The sequence below is a fragment of the Dermacentor albipictus genome, chromosome 3 (assembly GCF_038994185.2).
Source record: "Dermacentor albipictus isolate Rhodes 1998 colony chromosome 3, USDA_Dalb.pri_finalv2, whole genome shotgun sequence".
NCBI lineage: Eukaryota > Metazoa > Arthropoda > Arachnida > Ixodida > Ixodidae > Dermacentor > Dermacentor albipictus.
This window is the reverse complement of record NC_091823.1, coordinates 68,140,789-68,167,387: the sequence shown is the minus strand read 5'-3', so window position 1 is coordinate 68,167,387 and position 26,599 is coordinate 68,140,789. Positions and strand designations below refer to the sequence as shown.

Here is a 26,599-nt window from a genome sequence, read left to right as displayed (position 1 = left end):
AAAGTAGTTTTGGATTTGTTGCGACTGCGCGGGACCACATGAATGTGAGTACATAAGCTATTTTGTGTTCCACCCCCACCGAAATGCGGCTGCCGTGGCCGTCTGTTGAACTTGCGATCTCGTCCTCAATGGAGGCCGATCTACCGAGGCGAGTATGGTCTACGGTCATGAGGCTATGATAATGCATGTCCCTCAGCGTTTTGGAATAAAATGATTGTTGCTAATGCACGGCTTGATTCCTTGAAATGACGATGAACTGTCATTTTCGTGCTAATCTATTGCTGCGGTGACTGTAAGTTTGAGAAAAGAAATGAGGTTTAACTGCTACCTTCCTCCATTATCGACTACCTTCCAGAGGTGGCACTACGAGAGGCGTTGGTGGTGTCTTAGGGCTTGGGCATGTATTCGTACCCCTGAAACCAGGTGCCGACCGTTGGAGCTGCTGCATCTTTGAAGAAGTCGATGAATGACTGCCAGAGTTCCTTGGCATCCGCTGCTGTTGGAGAGTGGACTCGAGAGGCCCACCCTTGCAGGGACGTAGGCTTGACGCCTCTCTCAAATCTTGCCAGGGCTCAACTCCGAGGCTCGGAATATAGCGGGCACTCCCATAACAGGTGCTTTATAGCCTCCGTTACGTGGCACAGATTGCATGGCCAGAAAGTTGGGGCCTGTAGCTGCCTACTGCTAGTTCTACTTTTACAAGCAAGGCACCTTGCCCGGATTCTTCGCCACCATCTAGCCTCTAGGCCTGCGTAGAGGCCACGTGCCTCGTTCTGCCGAACGCTATCCGCACATCGTGAGGCTATACCATCTTGCTTCACACCTGCCCCGAGACCTTCGACTCCTCCTTGATGCCTCATTCAGCCAAATATCAACCTGACAATACCTGGCGTCCAGACAAAAAGCAAATATATCACCACCGGTACTTAGACAGCTTTCGTTACTCCTATTCTATGCATTAGAAGTACCAGAACTACACGCACACATATACACCGATAGTTCTGTCCTGCCGAGCAGCCCGAGTGCAGCTGTCGTTATTCCAGCCAAAGCCACCACTATGAAGTTGGAAACGTCTCACTTCATAATGTCGACGACCGGAGACCTCGCGGCGCTTCGAATCGCATTACACTTTATTAATGACGAACCAATACACAAATGGTCCATTTCCTGTGACTACAAGACGGAACTGCAGTGTTTACTGCCAGCCTTATGGCGCAGTCCGCATGAACATTTGGTGTTCGAAATTACAGAGGCCATACACCACCTGACTGAGAAAGGACATGAAAGAATTTTTCAGTGCATACCAAGTCACCGTGGTATCATCGGCAATGAATGTGCCGATCAAGCTGGTCGTTTAGCGCATGTGGAAGACAATCGCCTATGAATCCCGCTGTCAAGGACAGATTCTGCAAGGATTCTCCGCCTACTTGCGCGCCATTGCACCACACCAGAGTGGAATGAGCCACATTTTATGCATGCCCATTTATACACCCTGGATCCAACCTTAAGCTTTCGACTTCCACCAAGACTTCCCCGAAGAGACGCGACCCTATAGTGTAGGCTATGGTTAGGCGTCGCGGTTACCAATGCCTACACGTTCCGCATAGGGATGGCCGACATCGCAGCATGTGGTGATTGCGGCGACGAGGAAACAATTGGTCATATTTTATGCCAGTACCCACAGTAAAATGGGCCGAGACAAGCGCTTTCCGTCGTGCTGAACCAGTTGGACGACCAGTCTCCTTCAGAAGAAAGAATTTTGGAACGTGGACGCGAATCAATATCGCTTCAGATGGTTCTGCAAGCGTTACGGCATTTTTTGAGAACGACCGGCCTGTGTGAACGCCTGCGATTGGAGCGCCTTTCATGTTACCTGTTCCTCTTCCTGCCATTTTTTTTTCAAGCGAAGCTTGTATTGGCTCACAGGTGGTGTTGTCCTGTCCACGCAGAAATACCTAGTTGCTGCCAGAGAAGGGTCGCTCTGAGCACGAGGTCGCGGGATCGAATCCCGGCCACGGCGGCCGCATTTCGATGGGGGCGAAATGCGAAAACACCCGTGTGCTTATATTTAGGTGCACGTTAAAGAACCCCAGGTGGTCAAAATTTCCGGAGTCCTCCACTACGGCGTGCCTCATAATCAGAAAGTGGTTTTGGCACGTAAAACCCAAAATATTATATTATTAGAAGAGTCGCTGCGGGAAATGGCGATTTTATCAGTTTACAGCTGCGCCGGCGCCAGAGCATGAATCATTAGCAAGGATTCCAGCTGCATAGGCGCGCTCATGCCACGCACGCAACCAATCAGAGCCGCTTTGCTTCCGTCGGGGAGGGAAAGGGCAGCAAAGTGTTTCGCGCAAGCTGCGCCGAGTTCATTTCCGTTGAGTTCAGTCTCGGAAAACGGATGGGAGGGCCACGCATCGTGCGCTCCTCCGAGGAACGGGCAGCCTTCGACGAGTGTTGGCAAGAACTCGCCCGTGAAAGGGCTCGCCGCCGGCGCGCCGATCTGGCCGTAAGAGCCGCCCACAGCAACGAGAAGGAGATCTCGAGCTGAGGGAGCGGGAGGCCGAAGCAATTCGGCACCGCTACCTGTCGGTTACTTAACTGCAACGAAGGTCAGGTGCACGCAGGACAAGCTTCGCTTACCCCCCTTTTCCGGTAGAGGAAGGGTTGGTCCTTTTTTTCTTTTTATCTTTGCCCTCTTTCCAACCCCTATCCCCAGCTCCAGTGCAGGGCCGCAAACTGGAAACTTGCCTCTGGTTGACCGTCCTTCATTTGCTCTCTCTCTCTCTCTCTCTGCTGCGCTGGTTGCTGTGTTGGAAACGCTGCACCAGATAGGAACAATATCATGGACGTTACACACGTGAAGCAGCCCGGCGATACCCAAAGCCCGCTGTGACTGTGTGGTCTGCTCAAACAAATGACGTGGCGCAAAGGTCCAGGAAGAGATGGCGTAGGGCTTTTTAGTTGTTTAAAACTTGAATTGCCATAGAACTCTTAAACTTCGTAGCATATATATTTTGCATATATTTATATTTTAACAGCACGAAGTAATACGAAGATTTTTGTATGTGTAAGGCTATATATAAGCGCCGGAGATGAGGCGACGATGCCCCTTAAACGAAGACAGGTATATTGAAATGGACGGATGGACAGACGTCCATTGTTGTGATTGTTGTTTTGATGGACGGACGTTCATCACAACAACAATATTGATGACGACAGCAACGGATATGTCAGGGACACCGCAGAGGCAAACGCATAAGTCTTGTGGAACGTACTTTTACAATATGCGCGTAAGAGGAAGCTTTAGTTCGGGCTCAAATCTAACGCGGCCTATTCAAATATATGTAAAAAGCAAAAACGTTTTTTCTGAAATAACTCCTGGACCGATTTTAATAAGACTTGATGCATTTGAGAAAGAATATTAAATTATAGAGACTGCTGCAGTGCAGTTTTGATTTATGGCCTGAACTTTGTTGTAAAAATTTTTATAAATTCGAAAATTTGAAAAAAAAAGAACATGGAAGCACGAAGTTTACAAATTAATAGCTGTGCGCAAAGAACATACATCGCGGTTCTGTAAACGGCATCCACCGTATTGTTGAATTCGTTACCTTGTGTACAAGGGCTCTGCAGAAGCTGTATTTCCATAATATTAGGTTTTTGAGATTCATGTGTACCATATCAATTTTTTCCGCTCTAGATGCATTATTAGATGCAATTCACATAATTGTGATGTCGTTTTTCATTGCTGAGTTGCAGAGTTGTAAACATCATAGTTTCGTTTTCTGAAAGTATTTTGTTTTTGCCACTTTTTAATAAAAAATTGACTACCTAAATAGGAAATTCGAAACAAATAGTCCCTAGATTTTACGTTCTTGTTTTAAATTCAACGAACCTTCCCAAATTTGATGCAGTGGTTGTTGAGAAAAACGAATTCGCCTTTTACATGTATTTAGATAAGAACACCCGAGCTAAAGCTTCCTCTTAATATAGCAAGATATTAAAATAAATTAATTACTAATATCTAAAACATCTTATTTTACACTTTATTTCTTTGTTCTATATTTGCCACGCGTTGGCACTTATAAGGAGCCGAGATGTGCTTAGAAAGAAACCTAGAATTCCAGAAGAGACGATCAATATTTTCACACTACAGATCTGCGCACTTTGCGACAGTTATTTTCTGGTACTCCGAGGGCAGATAACGAAGGTGTGGTGAACGATGAGATTCGTGCTTGAGAGGCACGCTCGGACGTTTGCAGTGAGCTCGTTAGTAGTTCCAGTTATTTCTGCACGCTCTTCCACTAATTAGTGCTGGACGACGGCTTTGTGCGGCTAAATTCAGAATAATGACACCTTGATTTCATTTGTACGCCGCAGACTTTGCTCCCTCGCTGAAGTTAGAAGCAAGGACGCCATTTAGAAGCAGCGACACAAGCATCTCAACAGACGTTGTCTGCTGAAAATGGGAACGGGACTTGCTAATATTCTTGAAGTACTTTACACAGTATGCTCAACAATAGATTCTTGAGATTTCCTTACTTAAGCGAGAGAGATGATATATGAGCAATGGATGCCTATGAAGCTAGGAACTAAGCATAGAAACATAAGAAGAGGGGGGTAGTGTTGTGAACAACTGTATCAATGTCACTCTGTGAAGCCGGTGCTTACAACTTCGTGCTTAGAGGCGCCAGTCTTGGACCCACTATTTAGCTTCCCTTCTTTTTTTTTTTTTGCAAACACCCATGAATACTGATATTGCGGAACGTTGTAAATGACTTCACATTGCGGGCAGGACTGGTTCAAAAAAGAAAATAAATGCCCTATTCTTAGATTCAACAGTACAACGAAATAAGTGAAACCTTGAAGTAATCTCTCCTAGCTTTTCTTGCACATCGTAGACGCAGAATTTCAGCAACCAACCTCAAATAAGAAGTGGATTCTGTACCCGCCGTGGTTGCTCAGTGGCTATGGTGTTGGGCTGCTGAGCACGAGGTCGCGGGATCGAATCCCGGCCACGGCGGCCGCATGTCGATGGGGGCGAAATGCGAAAACACCCGTGTACTTAGATTTAGGTGCACGTTAAAGAACCCCAGGTGGTCAAAATTTCCGGAGTCCTCCACTACGGCGTGCCTCATAATCAGAAAGTGGTTTTGGCACATAAAACCCCAAATATTATTAAGTGGATTCTGAGCATTTTTGTAGAGAAGACCAAGCAGAGAATGAGGACATGTTTAATGGAAATCTTTTAAAGACACCTTCAATAAGAAAAAGGAGTTGACAATGACGATGATGGTGGCAGTGGCGGTGGTACAGATGGTGATGATGATAAAACAGAAGGCTTCTCGAAACTTACCAGTGTAAGTATCCAGAATGACGCAGATAGAATAGCAAGAAAGCAATGAAGAATGCACCTGCTGTGCGCAACCTTTCCCAGAATACTGCTATTCATATAAGTTTTGACTGCACGAGACAGTACAAAAATAAAACTATGAGGCCCACACACACAAACAAAAAGAAATCATGCTGCTAAACTACGTTCGATGCCGATTACATTCGTTCAATTTAACCGAGCCTTTTCGCATCAGCTAAGCGTAACACTACATGAAATTTGTTTCTGGCACGCATTCTACGTGCCTTTACAAAGTGCTTAATTAGGGCAGCAATTAAGCTGCCAAGTGCGCCTTTTCAATGGCATCTGCTTGGGACAGCGGAAGACTGCTCGGGACTTTCTGCCGCTAAAAATGATTAAAGCGGAAAGCCTTCGTCGATTCCAGCCCGGCCCCACGCAGATGTTGTTTCCGCTTAACGACTGTCGCGGTTGGGTTCCGGCGCATTCAAGAACCTTGTTCGTGTCGCACCCACCTCCGAAAAAAAAAAGTTTCGGTATTTCTTTTCTTCATTGCATGTGTGTTTTTTTTCCTCGATCGCTGTGCTACCACGCGCGCGGAGACGCACTCGAGTATCGCGAACTGCGGAAGCAAGAACAGCAGTCTTGTCGTTCGACTTGGCAAGTATTCCCGCTTGCTCCCGTATAAAGACCACTCCCACGGCAGCTGCGCCGATTTCTTCTTTCCGAGGGCGACCAGCGCGCGCAAGGTTCGCGCGATTCGAGCCAGGGCCTGCGGCGGGCGTCAGGTTGCGGAAAGCGGCCCTCTCCGAGGCAGGAACACGCGCGAGTTAGGCCCACTGGAGACCGGAAGGAAGGATCGATCGTCGGCCAAGGGGAACGATTTAATGCGACAGCCGGCGGTGTTTCCCGCTGGGGCGACGGCGAGCCGCCAACTCGGTGAATTTAGATGACCGTCCCAAATGGTTATAACACACACACACACATACACACGCGCGAAGGCACACACATGCACGCACGCACAATACCAGGGCACCAACCATGCTGGCGGCTTTATGAGTGCGCGCCCTGTATATGGCGAGTGCCTCTAGCAGTGTATACCCGTGCTAGCCTTGCGTTATTTTGCAAGTTTTGTGTCCGTCTCCTCACGAGTTTGTTGCGATAACGGTGATTGCGGGGCAACCAGTGCTTTGACAGCGTATTTTACCTTGTTTTTATCCAGTAATGGACAGCATATATATGTTCACGAAGCTGCGCAAGCACAAGCAGGCGCTCGCGTATACTGACACGCGTACACGCGTCCTTGCATACAGACATGATGACGTGCGTTCTCCTGCTTCCCCTTTTCGTCTTCACATGTACACCACTTCAGGTGGATGGTGTAACTACTAGGAACGTTAAATTCCAGTACGTATGCAACACCAAGCAAAGATACGAGAGTTCTCAGTCTCAATTATATATATTTTGAGCAGTGCTTAGTTCAAGCGTGTTTTTTGCAGGCCTATGCCGCAAGTTCTAACACATGTCAGTTGCAGTCAAAGGAAAAAAAAAAGAAAGCCGAAATGTTAAACCTGGTACCTCGAAAGTAGAAGAATGCACATTCTCTTCATGGAGCCCGCCACGTTGGAGAAATGCAAGAGCGAAAGCAGTTACTTCGTTCACTGAAGGTTAACGGCCTTATCAGCAAACGAGATGTAATTTTTCCGGGTTCCCACGACATCTTACGCTATGCCCCGTCTACACGAAGGAGCATGCTCTTTCCTTTAGATCGACATTCACTTTTCGCTTTCTGTAGCACGGCTCTTTGAGGTTTCTTTAATTTCTCACTACTGAGATACGAGTAGCCTTAGCAGCGAAAGAACGTTGCCTCGGACTTACTCTCGTCATAGCACCATGACATCCCGCCTTTAAACCAGCTTTCCCATTACACGCATATGTATAACGCCACCAATTTGCGAGAGAAGCATGTAGCCGCAAATAAGAATAAAATACCGCGCAAAACCTTTTTCCCTATAAGCTGCTTACATGTTCGTTTCAATGACTGAATGCAATAGGCAAACAAAGAGCCCAGCATTGAAAAGTCGCGTACTTCTGTAGATGTATGCTGCTTCATTTTGTTTTTATGGGGCAGATAGCTTAAATCACCGCTTCTTTGGAAATGTACAAATAGGCAACCAGTCATAATTTTTTCAAGAGAGCGCGTAGAATCGCAATTACATTATGATATTCTGTAAAGATTCCACATTAATCCATGAGCGTACGAATGCGCTTCAAAAAGTTACGAAAGGTATTTAGCACATGCATATCCTTAGCATAGCAATACACAGGTATAAAATATTCTCAAAGCAGCTGCCCCATAGGCGCACATTTTTCGCTATACAAGTGGTAAAAGACACATAAAAGTGTGATTATTATGGCGTCATTGTGTATAAAATCGGCACATAAAGAAACAGTGTGGTTGCCCGCTCAGGCTGCTATAGGAAGCCTGAGCATTGCTCGACCGAGGGGCTAAATATTTCGTCGCAGAATTCAGGGTAAACCTTGTCAGGATGAACGGAAGCTGCGTGTTTTATCATTTTGCAATCATTCTTGTTTAGAGCTATCCTGAACACTGTCTTATCACTATGGACACTTGGGCATTTCACGGGAGCTTATGCGATGGTCTACTTAGTCTGCTGGCCTCTTGCCTTCCAATTATCCATGACGTCTCAAAAAAGTAACAAGCGTTGTAGTAAATACGTTTTCGATGTTAGTGAACTGCCCACTATACGTGCTGGAGAAAGATTAATATGCCACTAATTTTAGGTTCCCACATGCCGCCTGATACTGTTGCAGTTATGCCCAAAATGTTTGTGAATATGAAAAGTGCGCAGCACGTTCATTACCGGTTAACAGCGCACTTGTATTCACAGCAAATAAATGACTCTGCGCTGTTTATCTTCTAAGCCAAGCATCGTATTTCGGAACTTGCGGCTGAAGAAAAAAAATACTATAAATGAAGGGCAAGAACCGGAAGGAGCTGAGAGTGTCAGTTTGAACGTCAGAAAAAGCTATCCGAAGACAGAGGACGGCGATCTCGGCGAACAGGCCACGTATTTGTTTTCTCACTCGGTTCACCGTTTGCACGATCCGCCAGGATTTCTGCCCGTCGCCTTTACTTTCCAATCAATACATGTCAGAATTTGGGCGCCATCCATGGGCTCCCCCCCCCCCCCCCTCGCTATCCCATTCTTTTTCTTCTCTTCCTCTAACCTGAAGGTGTCATTCTGTGTTTGCATTTGTACCGCCCATATCCCATTCGTCTTTCCACGGCGGAACTGGAGACTTGTAGTAGCAATACATTCAGCTTGATAACAAACAACACCTTAAGACAGGCGGCGCGGCGCCGAAACCCGTCTCGGCGCTGAGCCTAAGGCCGTATACGGATGGTATTGAACGAGAACTGGCTGCATATGTTTGCGTATCTGTCAGTCCCGAAGCGCACCGGTCGTAGAACGATACTGGCTTCCTTCCCCCAGCTTTCGCACGGTTCCGTACTTTGTTACGCGAGAAGGCCATGCAGAAAACATCACTGCCGAACAATATTTCTCCCTTCTGGGGAACTCGTAGGAACGGTGTCATCCAAAAATAGCGCCAGGAGACAGGCGAGAAAAAGAAAGCAAAGGTGTATGAAGATGGAAGGAAGTTTTCGTTGCCGTTCCATAAAGTATAACGATATAGAAACAGCGACTAGCGTATTTCACGCAGAAGGAACAAAGGCGTTACGCTGTGAGCGACAGAAGCAGCTAAAAAAGAGCGGCTGTGCCACGCATAGAGCCATTGGGTGGCCTATTGAGATGGACATAACAAAGGAAATGTCACATTACAAGTAAATAACAAACAAGTAAGGATCCAATTTTTAATAATGCAGGTAAAACAATCGCACATCGCACAGCCTTTAAACCAACAACGCACGTTCATACATGAGCAGTTTATCTTGAAAAGTGACAGAATCCTACGATGAGCCCCCCCAAAAAAGGTTCGTATTCGCATACTTTTTCTTTCCTAAGATCATTTCCTGATGGCGGCAGTGTTCGAGTTCCCTGCGCTAATAATGATGATTATCATTACAATGAGATAGTTATATCTCAGCGACTGCTATTTGTTAGCTCAACTTAACGTAAGAGACGTAAGTAACTTAACGTAAGTTTTGGGAAGACGGTGTCAATTCTTCCGAGATTAACGACCTGTCGGTACAGATCAGTTCCAGCTGGGGAAAAAAATCATGAGCCATTCCACTCTGTGAAGGTGGATGAGCAGCGAAGGTGTTTAGTGCACGACACACAGGTGACAAAGAATTTTGAACAAAGGTACGAACGTATTTATTGTCCTAATCTGTGGTCGTCGTGACGATATTGGTACGCACACACATTCATGTATCACCTCTGTTACTAAATGTGTCCGTCACGTAAGACAATGGATGGCTCACACCCCATTAAGCAATGGGTCATACTCCCGTGAAGGAAGGAAGGAAATCAACTTTATTGAGGTCCTGCAGGCCATGAGAGCTTTGGGCTCTCATGGAGTGGGCGTCTCCCACGACGGAACCGGGAGGTTGAGTTTCCTGGCGGCGTCGTGGACCTGCTGGACCGTGAACGCGGTGTCCACATTACGACGACAGAAATGGAATTCTGCGCTGGAATAATGAGCGGCAACGGAGCCAGCTGCGGAAGACGACGACGACGCACACGTGACCGATGACACGAGCGCGTTCGTGCGGTTTCGCCGAGGGGCGCCAATGAGCCAGTTGTGGAAGACGACGCTCGAGCCATTGTTGAAGATGATAGTTTTTGGCACAACGAAACTAGCTGTGTAAGAAGACGACGACGACGAACGCGCGAGCAGTGGCACGAGTGAGATTGCGCGGTTGGCACCGAGAATTTAGAACAGTCCTTTTTGAAAAAGTTGCACAAAACAATTTTTTTCGAACACATCTGTTTTTACCCTTATGCCTGGGATCTCTTTGGGTCCCAGGTGTGACAAGGGTAGTTCAAGGGCCCGCTATAGGTCCTTGAGCCTATAGGTGTGTGTGCCAGTGAGTTTGGACCTCTTCTGAACAATAACCAGGATCAGCTCTCACGATCATAGTTTCTGCACACAAACGCCACGAAACCCCGGATCCGAGCCACATTCATCTTCGCTGTAAGAATGCTTATACAGGGTTTATTGGTGCAGAGCGCTAAGCCATTCAAATATAGTGAATGCAACTTTCCAAGCCTAGCCTCAGCAGTCCGCTGGGCTCCAGCCTATCTTCACTTCGTCCTCCTCAGTGCGCCACGCTAGCCTGATTTCGAACACCATCCACGTGACTGTGAGTGAGTGAGTGAGTGAGTGAGTGAGTGAGTGAGTGAGTGAGTGAGTGAGTGAGTGAGTGAGTGAGTGAGTGAGTGAGTGAGTGAGTGAGTGAGTGAGTGAGTGAGTGAGTGAGTGAGTGAGTGAGTGAGTGAGTGAGTGAGAGCGTGACCACCTGCGCCATGCTTAGCTTAGAATGAGATGTAGGGGAAACCCTCCTCTCTAAGTAAAAAGATTTAGTAATTTTATTGTGCATGATAGGAGCGTCATTGTATTCGGGCAGAGAGTCGCCCGCTCCGACAGCGGTGTGGTCGGTAAAGCCACGCGCAGCGTCGTGGGCAGACTCGCTGAGGTTCAGAGAAACCCCCTCAATCGTCGCGACATGGGCAGGAAACCAAAGGATGGAGTGTATGGAGCTGTCGCCGTGTTTGGCGCCTTCCAGAATTTGAACTACCTGCCGGGCTACCCGGCCTTTGTGGAATGTCCTGACAGCCACTTTCGAATCGCTATAGACCCTGTCTCTCCGACCGTCTTGCATGGCGAGAGAAATGGCCCCTTGCTCGGCCACCTCGGGGTCCGTCGTCCGGACCGAGGTACAGTTGATGACATTCCCCAAAAGCCTTGCCGTCTCGGTACGCTGCGGCGTCCACGAAGCTTGCTTCGATCTTGTCCTTGTGTATTTGCTTCAGTGTATTCGACGCTCTTGCCTTGCGACGACCTGTGTTATGAACGTTGCGGGGCAACGTCGCGACGACGACGATATTCCTTATTTTTCGGGGGATTTGGGTGTTGCCAGCCAAGTTCTTGGTGGGGGCGAGTGCAATCTTTTGGAGGATACGCATGCCCGCCGGCGTGGTGGACATGCGAGTTAGCTGGGCCCGTTCCTGAGCCTCGGCTATCTCCTCCATGGTGCTGTGCATGCCGAGCCGGAGGAGGTCCTCGGTATGCGTTCTGAGGGGCAGCCCGAGGGCTCTCTTGACGAATTTTCTAATAAGGGCATTAACCTTTTCCCGCTCGGCTCTGAGCCAATTGTGCATGACCACCGTGTAGGTGAAGTGACACAGCACAAAGGCGTTGATGAGCCGAAGCAGGTTGTCCTCCTTGAGGCCACGATGTCTGTTCCTAACCCTTCGCACGAGACGAAAAGCATTGGCGGTCTTTGCAATTATCTTGCGCAACGCAGTGCTGTTGACGCTACCCGATTCGATGAACATACCCAGAACTTTGATGGTGTCGACCCTGGGTATAGGGTCGCCGCTCCAATTGAACAGGTGAATATCACTTTCCGAGACCGGTTTTCAGACTTTGGGGTCTGCCACCTCTTTCTCTTCTGTAAAGCAGAACCTCGGATTTGGTCGGGGAGCACCTGAGTCCGGTGGGTAGCAGCTACTGCTCCGTGACGTCTACGGCGTCTTGCATTGCGCTTTCCATTTGTCTTTCACTACTGCCGGTGCACCAGATGGTGATGTCGTCGGCGTAGATGGTGTGTTTGATGCCTTCAACTTGGGCCAGCTCCCTAGAGAAGCCGACAATGCGGATGATGAAGAGAGTGGGCGAAATGACCGAGCCTTGCGGCGTGCCCCGTGCGCCAAAGAGCACATCGTCGGAGACAAAGTCGCCGATCCGCAGCTTCGCTTTCCTCCCCGTCAGGAACGAACGGATGTAATTATACAATCTGGGGCCCAGTTCAGGGTCCACGACGGAGGCCAGGATGTATACGTGGAGAACGTTGTCGACCGCCTTTTTGAAGTCGAGTCCGCACAGGGCCCTGGTGCCCCTGGTACTGCCGTCGATGATTTTATGTTTGATGATCTTCATGGCGTCCTGCGACGAGAGGTCCGCGTGACTGTAGCACAATGCCATTAGAGGATAAAGTGGCCTCCACATGAAGCAAACGTTGTAGTTACCTGTCAGGGAAGTCTGGAGAATAACGCCGTAGCCCTGTCTAACCGCGTAGTCACCCTACGAAGTGAGTCAACCAGGAAGCTGTCAGACGAACAACTACCGGAAACAATTTATCACTTGGAATAACGTTTGAAAACAGCAATGTGGAGATTTACCATCATAGTCTCCAGTTCGGCTTCCAAATGAGGATGAATCTTAGCTTGTGTATGACGTAGCTGTTCACTTCTTTATCAAAGTATCGAACGGCGTTCACGCTTCATGGTTAGACGTTGGCTTTCCACTTAGCTCGTCACCAACCTTGTTCTGAATAGCATATAGTGCGTCTCCTAGTGCGTCCCAGTCTGAAGCTGAGAAGAGAAGAAATTCTTGATGTCCTTTTTCCAAATTTCTAAAGCACTTAGGTCCTCTACAAGAACCTTTTCTATTACAGCTAGAAATTTTCATTGATAGAGCACAGAAAGTGCACTGATCTTTTGACAAGAGAAGTACAGACATACAGTTTATAGTTCTCTCCAGCTGGCAGAGTTGCCCCGGCGCTTTCTGCTGATGGTTCTTGGTTGAAGTATCCCCTTTATGTTTGGAGTCGTTACTGTTTTCAACGAAGCGTTTCGGCATCTTCCTTTGAATGTTCGTGTGAGTGGGATCATGCTCCTCCTCAAACGTTTGATGCCTTCTCTTGGTCCCTTGCTATTTGTCTCTTTTCAAAGCAGTTCCATTCTGCGCATAAGTACCGCGACGTGTTCTCAGGTGCAACTCGAGGTTGAATTTCAATTTCAAATTCGACCAAATTTCAGCGAATGTGCCTCCGGCAGACTGTTGTTTGCGGGAGGTAAACTATATTCAACGTGGAAACAAAGCAGTTCTTTTGTTTTTGCACTATGATAAATTGTGAGGTCAGAAGTGCACAAAAACTCACACTTTCTTCTTCGTGGGATCCCGACAAGCTTGCCTTTTTGTATCGAAAGTATTGCGCGCGCAGCTGTTTCCAGGATCGTAAAAAGGCACAATGCGAGACATAAGGAAAGGAATATTGTTGGGAGTGGGAAGGGGAGGGAGAGGAAGGTTAATCAGAACAACGACGGTTGGCTAGCCTACAGTTTTTCTAAGAAAACGGAAATGAGTGTTGTGCACTTTCCTGTTTGCTCACCGTATACGACTTCAATAATTTAAAGAGGCCCTGGAACACTTTTCGAACGCAGTAAGAAAACGTTTGCGATCTGTCTATAGAGGCTGCTGTCACCGTGCGAGCCAAATATTAGTGCACTGTATCAGCTGCGTAGTTACAGTCTCGCAAACAGAGCGAGAAAAGGTTTGACGTCGCGTCCCCGATGCCGTCACATCGAAAGCAGCTAGTCGACCAACAGCTATTGACTGATTTCCTGAACGCAATATCATTTTCAGTAGCACATGGTTGCTAATTTTCAGTTATTGAAATAAAAAATGTACATGTCTGTGGCGTTGCTGCATAGCCTAATTTACCGCAGCCGCCACGGATTGCCGCGACGAACCCTTTCGCCGCCGCGACAGTCAACTATTCGCCGGTTGCCCTCTTGGCTTTTCCGCAAGCGGAGACGAAAAGAGGGAAAACCGGGTATGGGTGCGATAACTCCACTTCTAGTTGAGGGATTAGAAAAATTCCTGTGGCATGGGGCTCCTGGGACGGCGTGCTTTATTGGTGAGCTCATTCTACGATTAGTTAGAAAACGGTTTCATGGCCCCTTTAATGCGGTATTTTGCAATTTCGGGTATATACGGCTTCGTCTCTTTGGAAATCGTTGCACCCGTGCCTTTTTGATTTTTTTTTGTTCGTTTCATCTTACTCGTGCAATATTTGTGGATTTCTTGATACTGTTTGCAGCTGTCGAAATATTTAAAATATGTATATTTGAATGTTCACAATTCGCGACTGCCACTTCAGTGGAGTAGCAGTGGAGTAGGGTTAACTCCAGTTGCATACATTTTTTTTATGTTACTATTTTAACGGATCGCTGTATTCTTGCTTCTATGTCATGTGTTGGTTTATTGTAATTCTCAGGCACGTTCATTATACTGTTTTCTAGATTTCAGCCTACAGTCGTTAACTCTTAGTTAAATGAAAACAAACAATAAGACAGTGATATGTACGGCAGATATCTCACCTATACAGCATGGTAAACTCGAGCATAGGCGGAAAGTTTTTATTTTTCGGGGAGGGGGTAAGGAGGCCTGGGGCCTAACCAGCTTTTCGAGCCCCGCGCATGAATACACACACCAATGAACACACACACACACACACACACACACACACACACACACACACACACACACACACACACACACATGTATTTTATATATATATATATATATAAAGATATATATATATATATATATATATATATATATATATATATATATATATATATATATATATATATATATATATATATATATATATATATATATATATATATATATATATATATATATATTGAAGTGGGGTTTATGTAGCTCGTTCGAGGGATCGCAGGTAGCTCTAGATACGAGTCCTAGCGCTTCGTACCAACAACCCGCGCTCGTGTCTCGCGCCGCAGCGGTGGCAGTCCGCACAGTGCCACATGCATATTACCCACTACAACTACAGTGCCACATGCATATTACCCGCTACAACTTCCCCCGGGGCGAAGAGGAGCCATCCTGGCGACCTAAGGCGATGATACGATAAGGGGGTCGTGGTACGGCTTCAGGCGGCTGACGTGAACAGTCTCGCGGCCACGGCGGCGTTTGTCCGAAGATGGCGTCACCGGTTCGACCACATAATTCACAGGCGAAGTACACGCGACGATCCGGTACGGACCTTGATATTTCGGGGCAAGCTTTGGGCTAAGGCCTGGAGCTTGGAAGGGCAGCCGAAGCCAGACGTGAGAGTCCACGGCGAAGGACTGTGTGGGCTGATCGTTGTCGTGGCGATCTTTGCGGATTCCTTGGGTATCCGACGTGAACGAGCGAGCCAGTTGGCGGCACTCTTCAGCATGGCGAGCAACTTCGGAAAGAGGGGTGAATTCAGAGGCATCCGGGTGATATGGTAGTACGGTGTCGAGGGTAGTGGATGGTTCACGCCCATAAAGAAGGAAAAAGGGTGAGAAGCCTGTGGTAGCCTGAACGGCGGTATTGTATGCGTACGTCACAAAAGGGAGGACATCGTCCCAATTGGAATGATCCGACGCAACATACATGGTGAGCATGTCCCCAAGGGTGCGGTTGAATCGTTCCGTTAGACCGTTAGTTTGTGGGTGATACGCCGTAGTGGTGCGGTGAATAGTGCGGCACGCGGCGAGTAGCTCATTAATAACTTCGGACAAGAAGACACGGCCTCGGTCACTGAGCAGTTCTCGCGGTGCGCCGTGCCGTAAGACGAAATGCCGTAAGATGAATTCGGCGACGGCGCGAGCAGCAGCCGAAGCAAGTGCAGCAGTCTCAGCATATCTTGTCAGGTGGTCTACGGCGACAATTATCCAACGATTTCCGGTAGCACTGCATGGAAGAGGCCCATAAAGGTCGATGCCAACCCGATCAAAAGGACGTGCAGGACACGGTAAAGGTTGCAGAGGGCCTGTCGTATGAGAAGATGTCTTGCGTCGCTGACAGGCTGCACATGACCGAACGTATTTGCGGACATAAGAATACATGCCGCGCCAGTAGTACCGCTGGCGGAGCCGCTCGTAGGTTTTCAGGACGCCAGCATGAGCTTGTTGGGGGTCTGCATGGAAATACGTGCATACGTCGGAACGCAAATGGCGAGGGATGACTAGTAGCCATTTGCGACCGTCGGGCTGATAGTTTCGGCGGTACAAGATGGCGTCCCGTAGCACGAAGTGGGTGGCTTGGCGACGAATGGCTCGAGGGCATGTAGACGTTGAAGAACTGCTGAGAATGTCAATAAGAGAAACAATCCACGGATCTTTTCTCTGTTCAGACGGCATGTCAGTAACAGCAAGCGTAGCAACCGGGCACTCTGTGGATGAAGGTGGCCTTTCGTCGGATCGCATGGGCGCACGGGAGAGCGCATCTGCATCAGAATGTTGGCGCCCGGATCGATAAATGACGCGAATGTCAAATTCTTGGATCCGAAGAGCCCAACGTCCAAGACGCCCCGACGGGTCTTTCAGTGACGCAAGCCAGCAGAGCGCGTGGTGGTCTGTCACAACGTCGAACGGACGGCCATACAAGTAAGGGCGAAATTTGTTTAAGGCCCAAACAATAGCTAAACATTCTTTTTCCGTGACAGAATAATTGGATTCTGCCTTCGTGAGAGCACGACTCGCATATGCAACCACATATTCTGCAAAGCCAGGCTTCCGTTGTGCAAGGACGGCCCCAAGACCAACGCCGCTGGCGTCGGTATGAACTTCAGTCGGTGCACTCGGGTCGTAGTGGCGAGAACAGGCGGTGAGGTAAGCCGACGACGCAAAGTGGTGAAGGCTTGGTCACACGCCGGAGTCCAGTCGCGAAGGTCACCAGAGGCAGCCAGGAGCTTCGTCAGGGGAGCGATGATGCAGGCAAAATTGCGCACAAAGCGGCGAAAATAAGAGCAAAGACCGATGAAACTGCGGAGCTCTTTTACTGTAGTCGGCCGCGGAAATTCTGCGACAGCACGAAGTTTGTCAGGGTCGGGAAGGACGCCGTCTTTGGACACGACATGGCCAAGTATGGTCAGCTGGCGGGCTCCGAAGCGGCACTTTTTCAAGTTAAGTTGAAGGCCGGCGGTGGTAAGGCAAGTAAGGACTTCGCGTAGACGAGAGAGGTGAGTGGTGAAATCAGGGGAGAAAACTACCACGTCGTCTAAATAACATAAGCATGTCTTCCATTTGAGGCCTCGTAGAAGATTGTCCATCATCCTTTCGAATGTCGCGGGTGCATTGCAGAGGCCGAATGGCATTACGGTAAACTCATACAGGCCATCAGGCGTAATAAAAGCTGTCTTGGAGCGGTCGGTTTCATCCACTGGCACTTGCCAATAGCCCGATCGCAAGTCCAAAGAAGAAAAGAATTCGGCACCATGAAGACAATCTAAGGCGTCATCTATGCGCGGTAGAGGATAGACATCTTTTCGTGTAATCTTGTTGAGGCGACGATAGTCCACACAGAAACGAATCGAGCCATCTTTTTTCTTAATGAGTACTACAGGAGATGACCAAGGGCTGCAGGATGGCTTGATAACACCACGTTCAAGCATGTCTTCAACTTGCTCGGCGATGACACGACGCTCGGTGGATGACACGCGGTACGGACGCTGGCGTAATGGTGCGTGATGTCCCGTATCAATGTGGTGAGAGACGGTACTTGTGCGGCCTAATGATGCTTGGTTGCAGTCAAAAGAGGCGTGAAAATCATTTAAAAGAGTAATAAGCCGCTCACGTTGTGTCGGCTCGAGGTCAGCGGCAATAGAGCGACAAAAAACATCCGGTGGTACTCGGTTAGATGGCACATGGGGTGCCAGTGCTGTTACGTTGGCAGTATCCACGTCGTCGGGAACAGGGAAATGCACAATAACGTCAGCGTCCACAGTCTGGATGGTACCAATAGTCTCGCCACAGTGCAAAGCCAAAGTGTACGAATTTGGGTTAGAAATCAGTATTTCTGCAGCCCCAGGGTGCACCGTGAGGAGAGCGAAAGGCAACAATATAGGCTGGCGGCGAATGAAGACGGCAGCGGGTGAAAACATGACCGTCGCTTCGGCAAGCGATGCGCATGAAAGAGGGACAAATACCGCGCTGTGAGGGGGAAGGTCAGTATCGGAAGCTACACAGATCCTGGTAACATCATGAACTTTAACGTCGTGAGATGGCATATCGCACAGAACGGAGAACTGAACCTCAGCACGTGCACAGTCAATGACGGCGTGATGGCGCGACAGAAAATCCCAACCGAGAATCACATCGTGGGAGCAACAAGTTAGCACAAAGAAATCAATCGGATACAAAATGTCTCGAATCAACACCCTGGCAGTGCACATAGCGACTGGCTGAACTTGCTGTGCACTGGCTGTTCTAAGCAATAATACCGAAGGCATCATGGTCACTTTCCGTAATTTACGGCAAAGTTTCTCACTAAGCACAGATACAGCAGCACCTGTATCGACGAGGGCAAGACATTTGATGCTATCAACAGACACTTCAATAACGTTAGCGGGGGAAAAACGAGGACTTTGATGTTCCGACGATGACGCAGTTCGTGCCTCAGGAACTGCGGAAATCAGTTTTCCGCCTCAGTAGTACTGGCACTGGGCCTACGACGCATGGGTGAGAGTGAGCGCCGACGAGGGGAAGGCGAGCGACGAGTATTGTAGAGCTGTGACTGCGGTGCTGGTATGTCATCAGCAGCGTAGACTTCCGATGGTGGTCGCTGAGGCATACGGTATGGTCGGAATCCGGAGCTGGGTGGTCGCGCGGTGCCCACGAAGGCCGGCAAGCGCCGGCGGCAGAAGCGCGCTACATGCCCCGGTGTACCGCAGGCATAGCATATTGGGCGGTTGTCAGGAGTACGCCAAGGATTTGTGCCTTGCTGCTGTGCGCTGAAAAAGGGAGCGACCTGCTGGCGAGGCGAGGGCGGATGAGAGAACACCGGCTGGAGAGGCGCTGAAGGCGGAGGAGAGAATCCCGGCAGACGAGGCGCCCGTGCAGCGGCTTCAGCATACGTCAGAGGCGCGGCCACGGGAGCCGGCTGACACGGAGGTGGAAGAGCTTCGGTCACTTGCTCTTGAATTACCTGTCGGATCGCTGGAGCCAAATATTGAGAAGGCTTCTCCGTGGTCGGCAAAATCGAGAGCTGTCGCGCGACCTCCTCGCGCACAAATTCTTTTATTTGCGTCAGCAAAGTTGCGTGGTTGTCGCCAATAACCAATGCTGCTAACGAATCTTCCGTAGGCGGTGGGCGCCGAGCTAAGATGCGTTGTTTCCGCAGCTCGTCAAAACTTTGGCACAAGTTGATAACTTCGGCCACCGTACGCGGATCCTTCGCTAGCAACATTTGAAATGCGTCCTCATCAATGCCTTTCATAATGTGTTTTATCTTGTCCTGTTCCGCCATTGACGGATTCACGCGCTTACACAGGTCAATGACATCTTCGATGTAACTTGTGAACGTTTCACCGTGATGTTGCGCGCGCCCCCGTAAGCGTTGTTCTGCGCGAAGCTTGCGCACAGCGGGGCGCCCGAACACTTCTGTGAAACTTGTCTTGAATCTGCTCCACGTTGTGAAATCGTGTTCGTGGTTTCGGAACCAGAGGTTCGCGACGCCGGTTAAGTAAAACAGCACATTGTGCAACTTTGTGACGTCGTCCCACTTGTTATGCTGGCTCACCCTTTCGTAAGATGACAACCAATCCTCCACGTCATGATCATCGGTGCCGCTAAAGATGGCAGGATCACGCTGGCGCAATGCACCGGAAACGATGACCGTCGGAGGCTGGGGTGCATCTTCCTGGGTGGTTTCGTCAGGCATGGTCGCAGCAGTCGGTAGCGTCCGGCTTCGGAGTTCCAGTTTTTGAGGTTACCCCGCACCTCCACCAAATGAAGTGGGGTTTATGTAGCTCGTTCGAGGGATCGCAGGTAGCTCTAGATACGAGTCCTAGCGCTTCGTACCAACAACCCGCGCTCGTGTCTCGCGCCGCAGCGGTGGCAGTCCGCACAGTGCCACATGCATATTACCCACTACAACTACAGTGCCACATGCATATTACCCGCTACAATATATATATATATATATATATATATATATATATATATATATATATATATATATATATATATATGCGTGATATTCACAGTAGAAGTTAAAAACAATTACGAAGTGTGAAAATACAGACGAGGCAGCCGCCGCTGGTGCTTGTAGTCCTTTTGCCCTCCTGTTGTCAGGATTTGCAGAAATAAAGCGAAAGTATGAATTAAACTCCGTGCTAGACCGCGCCGATAATGACGCAGTAAGCTTGTAGCCACCATAATATTGTAGCCACCATAAAAAGTAGAGGCAACAGAGAAGAAACCTCAGATCACGAGGGTAACAGAACTCTGCTACTGACACTGTGGGAGGGGTGGTGGGTGGGAAGAGGGTAGGCTTTGCCATCGCCGGGGGGAGGGAGCTAGGGCAGGGGTTCTGCGCATTCTAGAAAAATTCAGAGGGGGCTCGGGCCCCTGAGCCCTCCCGTAGTCGGCGCCTATGCAAGCAGGGGTAAGAGCGGAGGAGTAAGAAAGAAATAAGGAATGTAGAAGCGCCGGTTAAAATAATTGTGATAGCCGAGCCCTTGACATGGTTACAGTGAACAAGATTGGGCAGTAAACTGCCTTTGCGTCATGTATGAAGCATTAGTGGCCTGAAGGTGATTTCGGGATGTACATACCTGAAGAACACTCACTGAGTTAACGTAAATAGTGAGCTACGTGGGTTACACGTGAAACATGATCGCGTACCCATTGTGCCTTCAGCGAAGTATGTTAGGCACCTAAAGGCCCATAAGGACTAACTATGCTAAGTAGCGAAGAAAACGAAACAAGCTGCACGGACGCTGGACATGGCAAGAGCTTCGTTTTGGGGTATTTTGTTTCCCCACTTAGCGCACCGACCCCATGCAAATCATCACCAAGGAGCACGTTCTGTATACTCTATGAACCATAAAGGCACCTTTAAGGGCATCTTCACAAATGCAAGGAAGCTTTAGGAGTCAAGTTCTAACTACTCTGCCTTAATTTCCCTCGGCACAAGGCACGATCGAGTCGTGAATTTTGCGGCCAAGCCAACGTGTTTGATCGATTTAGTTATTTTCTCGTGTCACCGGGGTGTCGTGTACACCCTTTTAGCGATAACGTACTCGTCACGCAAGACGACTGTTGTTGAAGCACGTGTCGGCGCGCGGTCCCCGCTTTTACGCGACCAGAGAAAGACTTCCGTTGTCCACTCGTCTAGGCGCGTTGAGCCGCGCGCCTATAAGCCCGTCTCGCATGCATGGCTCAGAGTCTCACATACGCGGCCGGCTGTTGCGTGTGCCGAGCTGACGAGGCAATTAGGCAAAGCCGCCAGCCAAAGCAACGCCGACGGGACGACGGACGCGGTGTTGAAGCACGCTCTCTGTGCCCGGTCACAATGACCGTCCATTAGTCAAGCTAACTCGATTATCGCCCGCCACGCGCAAAGGACAAGCCCTTCACCTCTGTTGTCTTCCTCTCCTTCCTCTCGTTTGCCATCTCCCTCCCGCGCTCGGCCTCGCTGTTTCCCGTCTGTCTTTTCAGGCAGAACAGATGCCAGTCAGATCCCGTTGGATCTCACTACGTCACAGGGTCGTACATCTTCCTGCGCGATGGTGGAAATGTGTACCCCTGACTAGGCGGATTTGCGGATCAGGTTGGAGCTATACGTCGGGAAGAAGGTTATACCTATTGTCTGTCGCATTTGTGTGATACCATTGTCTCGACTAGAGGCTTTATTCTACTTATTAATATTGTTAGTACTGGTCGTCGTAGCTCACCTCTCTCTATATATATACTCATCTTGTATTTTCTATTTTTTGAGCTTTTCGTACATCTCTACTGCTGTTGCACATCCTTCTTCTCCACTGCACTGGCCTTCTTCACATTGTTTGTTTTGCTATTCATTCGTGGTTCGTTACGTGCACCATTACAAAGACATTCAAAATGTTCCTGACACAATATAGTGGGCGATTTGTTGGTTTATTCTTTGTCTTCTACTTATTATTCTTAATACCTCAATTTTCGTTGCTGTAAGTATGCGCCAACATAAGACCTTAGGGTCGTTCTGGGCTACGCTAAGCAATACTTTGTCTAACTGATCGATTTGTTCCTAGTACTCGTAACGAAGAGTTTTATCGGTTTTTAATCGTCTCGGCTTAGGTACGGCTTTAAGCTACTATACTTAATACATATGAAATATTATACTATATCATAAACGTTGTCTCGGTTAAAACTGTTCTATAGTTACGAAGCGCTACCATCTTACAAAAAAAAAGAGAAAAAGAAGACGATGAAGGAGAAAAAGGCTTAAGAAGATCTAAAAGTAAACAATTATATGGCGTACATCAAGAAGAATGTTAGCCGAGAGAGAACACTCTAAGGCGCGAAATAATTTCTCATGGAAATTTTAACGGACGCTGCAGTTGTAACAGATACCACTGTGGCGCGCAGAAGCTTAGACAAATATTAAATAAGTTGGCAAGGTTTCCTACTGGAACACAACGTTCCACAGATTCTGAATGGTACAATGAACGTTTCGCGCCACCGATTCGTGAATCTGTACAGAACAAAGGAGCCGACAGATGAGACAACGATGCCACAAGAGCCGACCAGCAGCTGTAGATGTTACGTCGATACATTTGTTCACATTCATTGAAATGACAGGATGCACATTTCAAGAAGTCCTTGCGTTGCAAGCATCACAGTATTGAGCACTCGCCGGCAAGGTAAAGCGCTAGGATTGTTGTAGTGTCTGACTTGGACAATGCCTCCCGTTTCTGCTTTATAACAACCGGCCATAATTTTTCCCTTGGTGACGGGCTGGGGTATCAGGACGACAGCGCGATCTGTCCACACAGCCCTTGCCTAAAACCTTCATGGTCGCCTCTTCCATGAGAAGTCTTTGGCCGTAGAAAAAAAGGAAAGTATCAGTGTACACACTTTCTTGTAATGTGAGAAAAGGAACTTATAAAAACTATATGTTTTACCAGTTTATTACGTCTATATACGTGTCTTCGGAACTTCCCTGCGTACATACGGTGGCCACACTGATGTTAAAACGCAGCCATCGTTTGTGCAGGTTATAGAACGCAGATGTTTTATGCTCAAAGAGAATTTCAGGGCACGTGTAAGTCAAATTTCAGTGGAACTCCTTGATATCGAAAAAGCGTGTTTAGAATTCAGGCGACGATAACGTAGCGTGCCGAATTTCAGGAATGGAAATCGCTTCGTTGCGTGCACTCTGCTTTAGGCGTTGCCAAGTTACTGGAGAATGTGCGGTGGTCGCACGTATTTTTCATTTTTCATTTTAATGGTTTCTTTTCCTTGTCAGCGGGATTTTATTATTGATGTAATTTAGACAAATCTGCGATAGCCCATCTTGTCCGAATTAATAAATTTTGCGAACAATATTGTTACATTCTCCTCCATTTATCATAAACGTAAAAAAAATGAAATCACGCTTCTAAAGAAACAAAAACACGTGCGTTATTATATCAATGCCTTGGCTTCAGTGAATGCTAGGTCTGACCGTTCGTATTCATCTTAGAAATGCTCTCAACCATTTTCACTCTAGCGACCAAAGTAAGCCTTTCGGGCGAATCTTTCAGACGTAAAACAGTACATTACGTAAAACAGTACATTACAGTAAAAAGTATATTTCCTTGGGAAGGACATCGCGGCGCGTTGTGTGCATGAAACTCGTGTACTATGGCCTTAGCTAACGTCGTTGGTTATGTCGAAATAGATCTGGCGCATTCAAGCAGTTCATTGCGTCCTTAAAAAGTTACGCGTGAGAAACTTTCGCGCTGCATCTACAGGCACAAAACACATGTCCCGTTAAGAACGGCACGCTTCGAAGTGACTTCGTGCATTTTCTGAAGGCTGCCGGACCTAAACCGTTTGCTTTAAAGCGAGGAGAATCTTCCAAAGGGTTAGCAAGAGAGGTGGTGCTGCTGGTGATTTTTTTCTCTTTGTATTTTTTTTTGCGTGGTGTATTGCGAAGTGGGCTGTGACTTGTCGAGATGCCACAAGCAGCAATGAAGTGGGCGCCTTTGTTTCTCCATTTGGCAGAAGCTCGCCTGGGGTTGGTGTACAGTCACTGATAAGACGGATGCACGCAAGCTTCTTCGTAGCTCAAAATGTCCCCTGGCCTTCTTTACAGCGCTTGCTTGCGCCACGTGATCTTTAAGCGGCAGCTGCTGTAGAAGGTGGAAGCGAGCTGATAAGCTAATCGTTCGCGAACATGACGCAGCTGCGCGTACAGGGCAACACTTCCAACATCTTTTTTGCTAAACTGAAATTTATGCTGCATAATTATCGAAATTTGCTAGTACTAACTACGGGGCAAGAATAAGGAGGGTTGAAAGTAAGCTTTATTGCAGCTAAGAGGCCGCGCAATGAACAATGAAAGAAAAAAAAAAGGATAAGAGTACGAGTAAAAGATAGGAAGCCGGCAGTATGGAGTGCAGAAAAAAGGTGGTTATCTGATATTATATTCAAGATTAGGAAGAAGGAGTAATCTTGGGCAGGACGACTAATTAGTAGAACAGATAGCCGATTCTCTATTATTGTAGAATAATGAGTGCCAAGAGAAAGTATATGCAGTGGAGGACGTAGGAGGACCTTGTCATGTGATTAGATTGATACTATATATTTGCAAATATCAAAATTTTTGCAGACGCGAAATAGAGATTTTAGTCCTGCAATGAACGTAAACACTTTAATGATGGTAGTGATGTGGTGGTGGTTGTGATGGTGTTGATAGTGACTATGGCAACGACGAATACGGAAATAATTAACTCACTAGTTCTGGAAGCACAAGAATATAGGAGTGGTTACCTTGCCCCGCTGGTGCCATGCTGTGCATATTTTAATGGCAAATTCGGCCTCTCTTTTCGACGCAGTGCTGGACACCAACTATGAGATACGCTTTTCGGACCGGCACGTTCTCTCGGGCAACTCCGTACTCCTGCAGTGTCCAATTCCCAGTCATCTAGCCGACCACGTGTTCGTGACGTCGTGGCAGAGGGTCGACGGCTACGTCATCACTAAGAACACTCAAGGAGGTACGTAACATTCATCGGCATACGATCTTCATTACTAGCATTAGCATAAATTACCATCATTAGCATAAAAAACAAGTGTGAGCATACCTCTGATCGATCCATACGCTTGTACATAACTATTTATACGAAGCCAGTACTGATGTCAATATTTCTGTTTAAATATCGAGAACTGTAACGGGCCAATTAAAATTAACCAAATTTTTTCCCCTTATTTTTCAGTACGTTTCCTCAGTGCTTGCTTCATCTGCATGGCTAGTCTGCGAACGTTCCGCGAAAGATTCCTTGTCGTGCCTAAACAAAGGTGCCCGCCAGTCACAGTCATACCTGGCGAGGCAGTGCGATAGGCGCTGCACCTCATTTTCAAGAACATTTGACGGTGCCGATGTGCTTGATGCTGTTGCATTTCGCTGAAGCCATTGCAAAATAGTGGCCAGCAATGTGGCAAGAGTATATATAAGTAGAAAGGTAATAACTATGATTCGCTCACCATAACCTAAAAGGATGACGTAACACGGCGATATCTTCTGTCTTTTGCATCAAGCGTAAACTTAGAACTTATTAGGCGCCTATATTCTTTCTTTATTTTGGGCGGTTGTGGTGGAACTTGTGGTTGCTTTCTTCGAATCTCTTGTGAAATTCTTAAGCCACCTGCTGTGACTTCCCTGACCTTGCTTGTATTCTCGCTCTTTAAAACAGAGAAGAGAAAAGGCAACGTACTTTGGCGTATATTATCGCCTTGGGTGACTATAAAGTGCGCATCTCTTGTCGGAAACGAGGGCCAGTATCCACAAAACAACCCTTTACATAACAGCAACCTCTCATTGCCTGGCTTTCGGGAACCCGGCACTTAGAATAGCGGCCAGAATGAACACGGCACGACTGGAACGACCATGGTCGATCGTTGATGGCTCTGACGTCAGAGAAGCTTCGCAAATACGTCTTCAAAAAAGAAAAGTTAGATCTATTACTCCCATAGCATAGTAGTGCAAGTTAGTAAAGACGATTGTAATCAATTATGGCGACAAGTTTGAAACGTCCAAACGCGTCATATTTAGCAACAAGAGCTAACGCACAGATATCAAGCAAGAAGAGGAAAAGAAGGGAAATAACACTCAGGAAATGTGTGAAACGTGATATCCCTTTAGTTTACTAGGTTATATGGATAAAATAGTTATTTCATTTTCGAAAATCAAGTTTGAGAAAGTCGCGCCGCTTATTTTGGCTTA

The 26,599-nt window shown here is 47.7% G+C and overlaps 1 protein-coding gene across 1 annotated transcript in view; it reads left to right on the top strand.

Annotated features, from left to right (window-relative positions):
* Positions 1–26,599, top strand: part of LOC135905551 (cell adhesion molecule Dscam1-like) — a 448,511-nt gene that overhangs the window by 339,359 nt on the left and 82,553 nt on the right. The window contains exon 5 of the mRNA XM_070536454.1: positions 25,212–25,373. Coding sequence (XP_070392555.1) covers positions 25,212–25,373 — 162 coding nt within the window. The remainder of the gene's footprint in view (positions 1–25,211; positions 25,374–26,599) is intronic.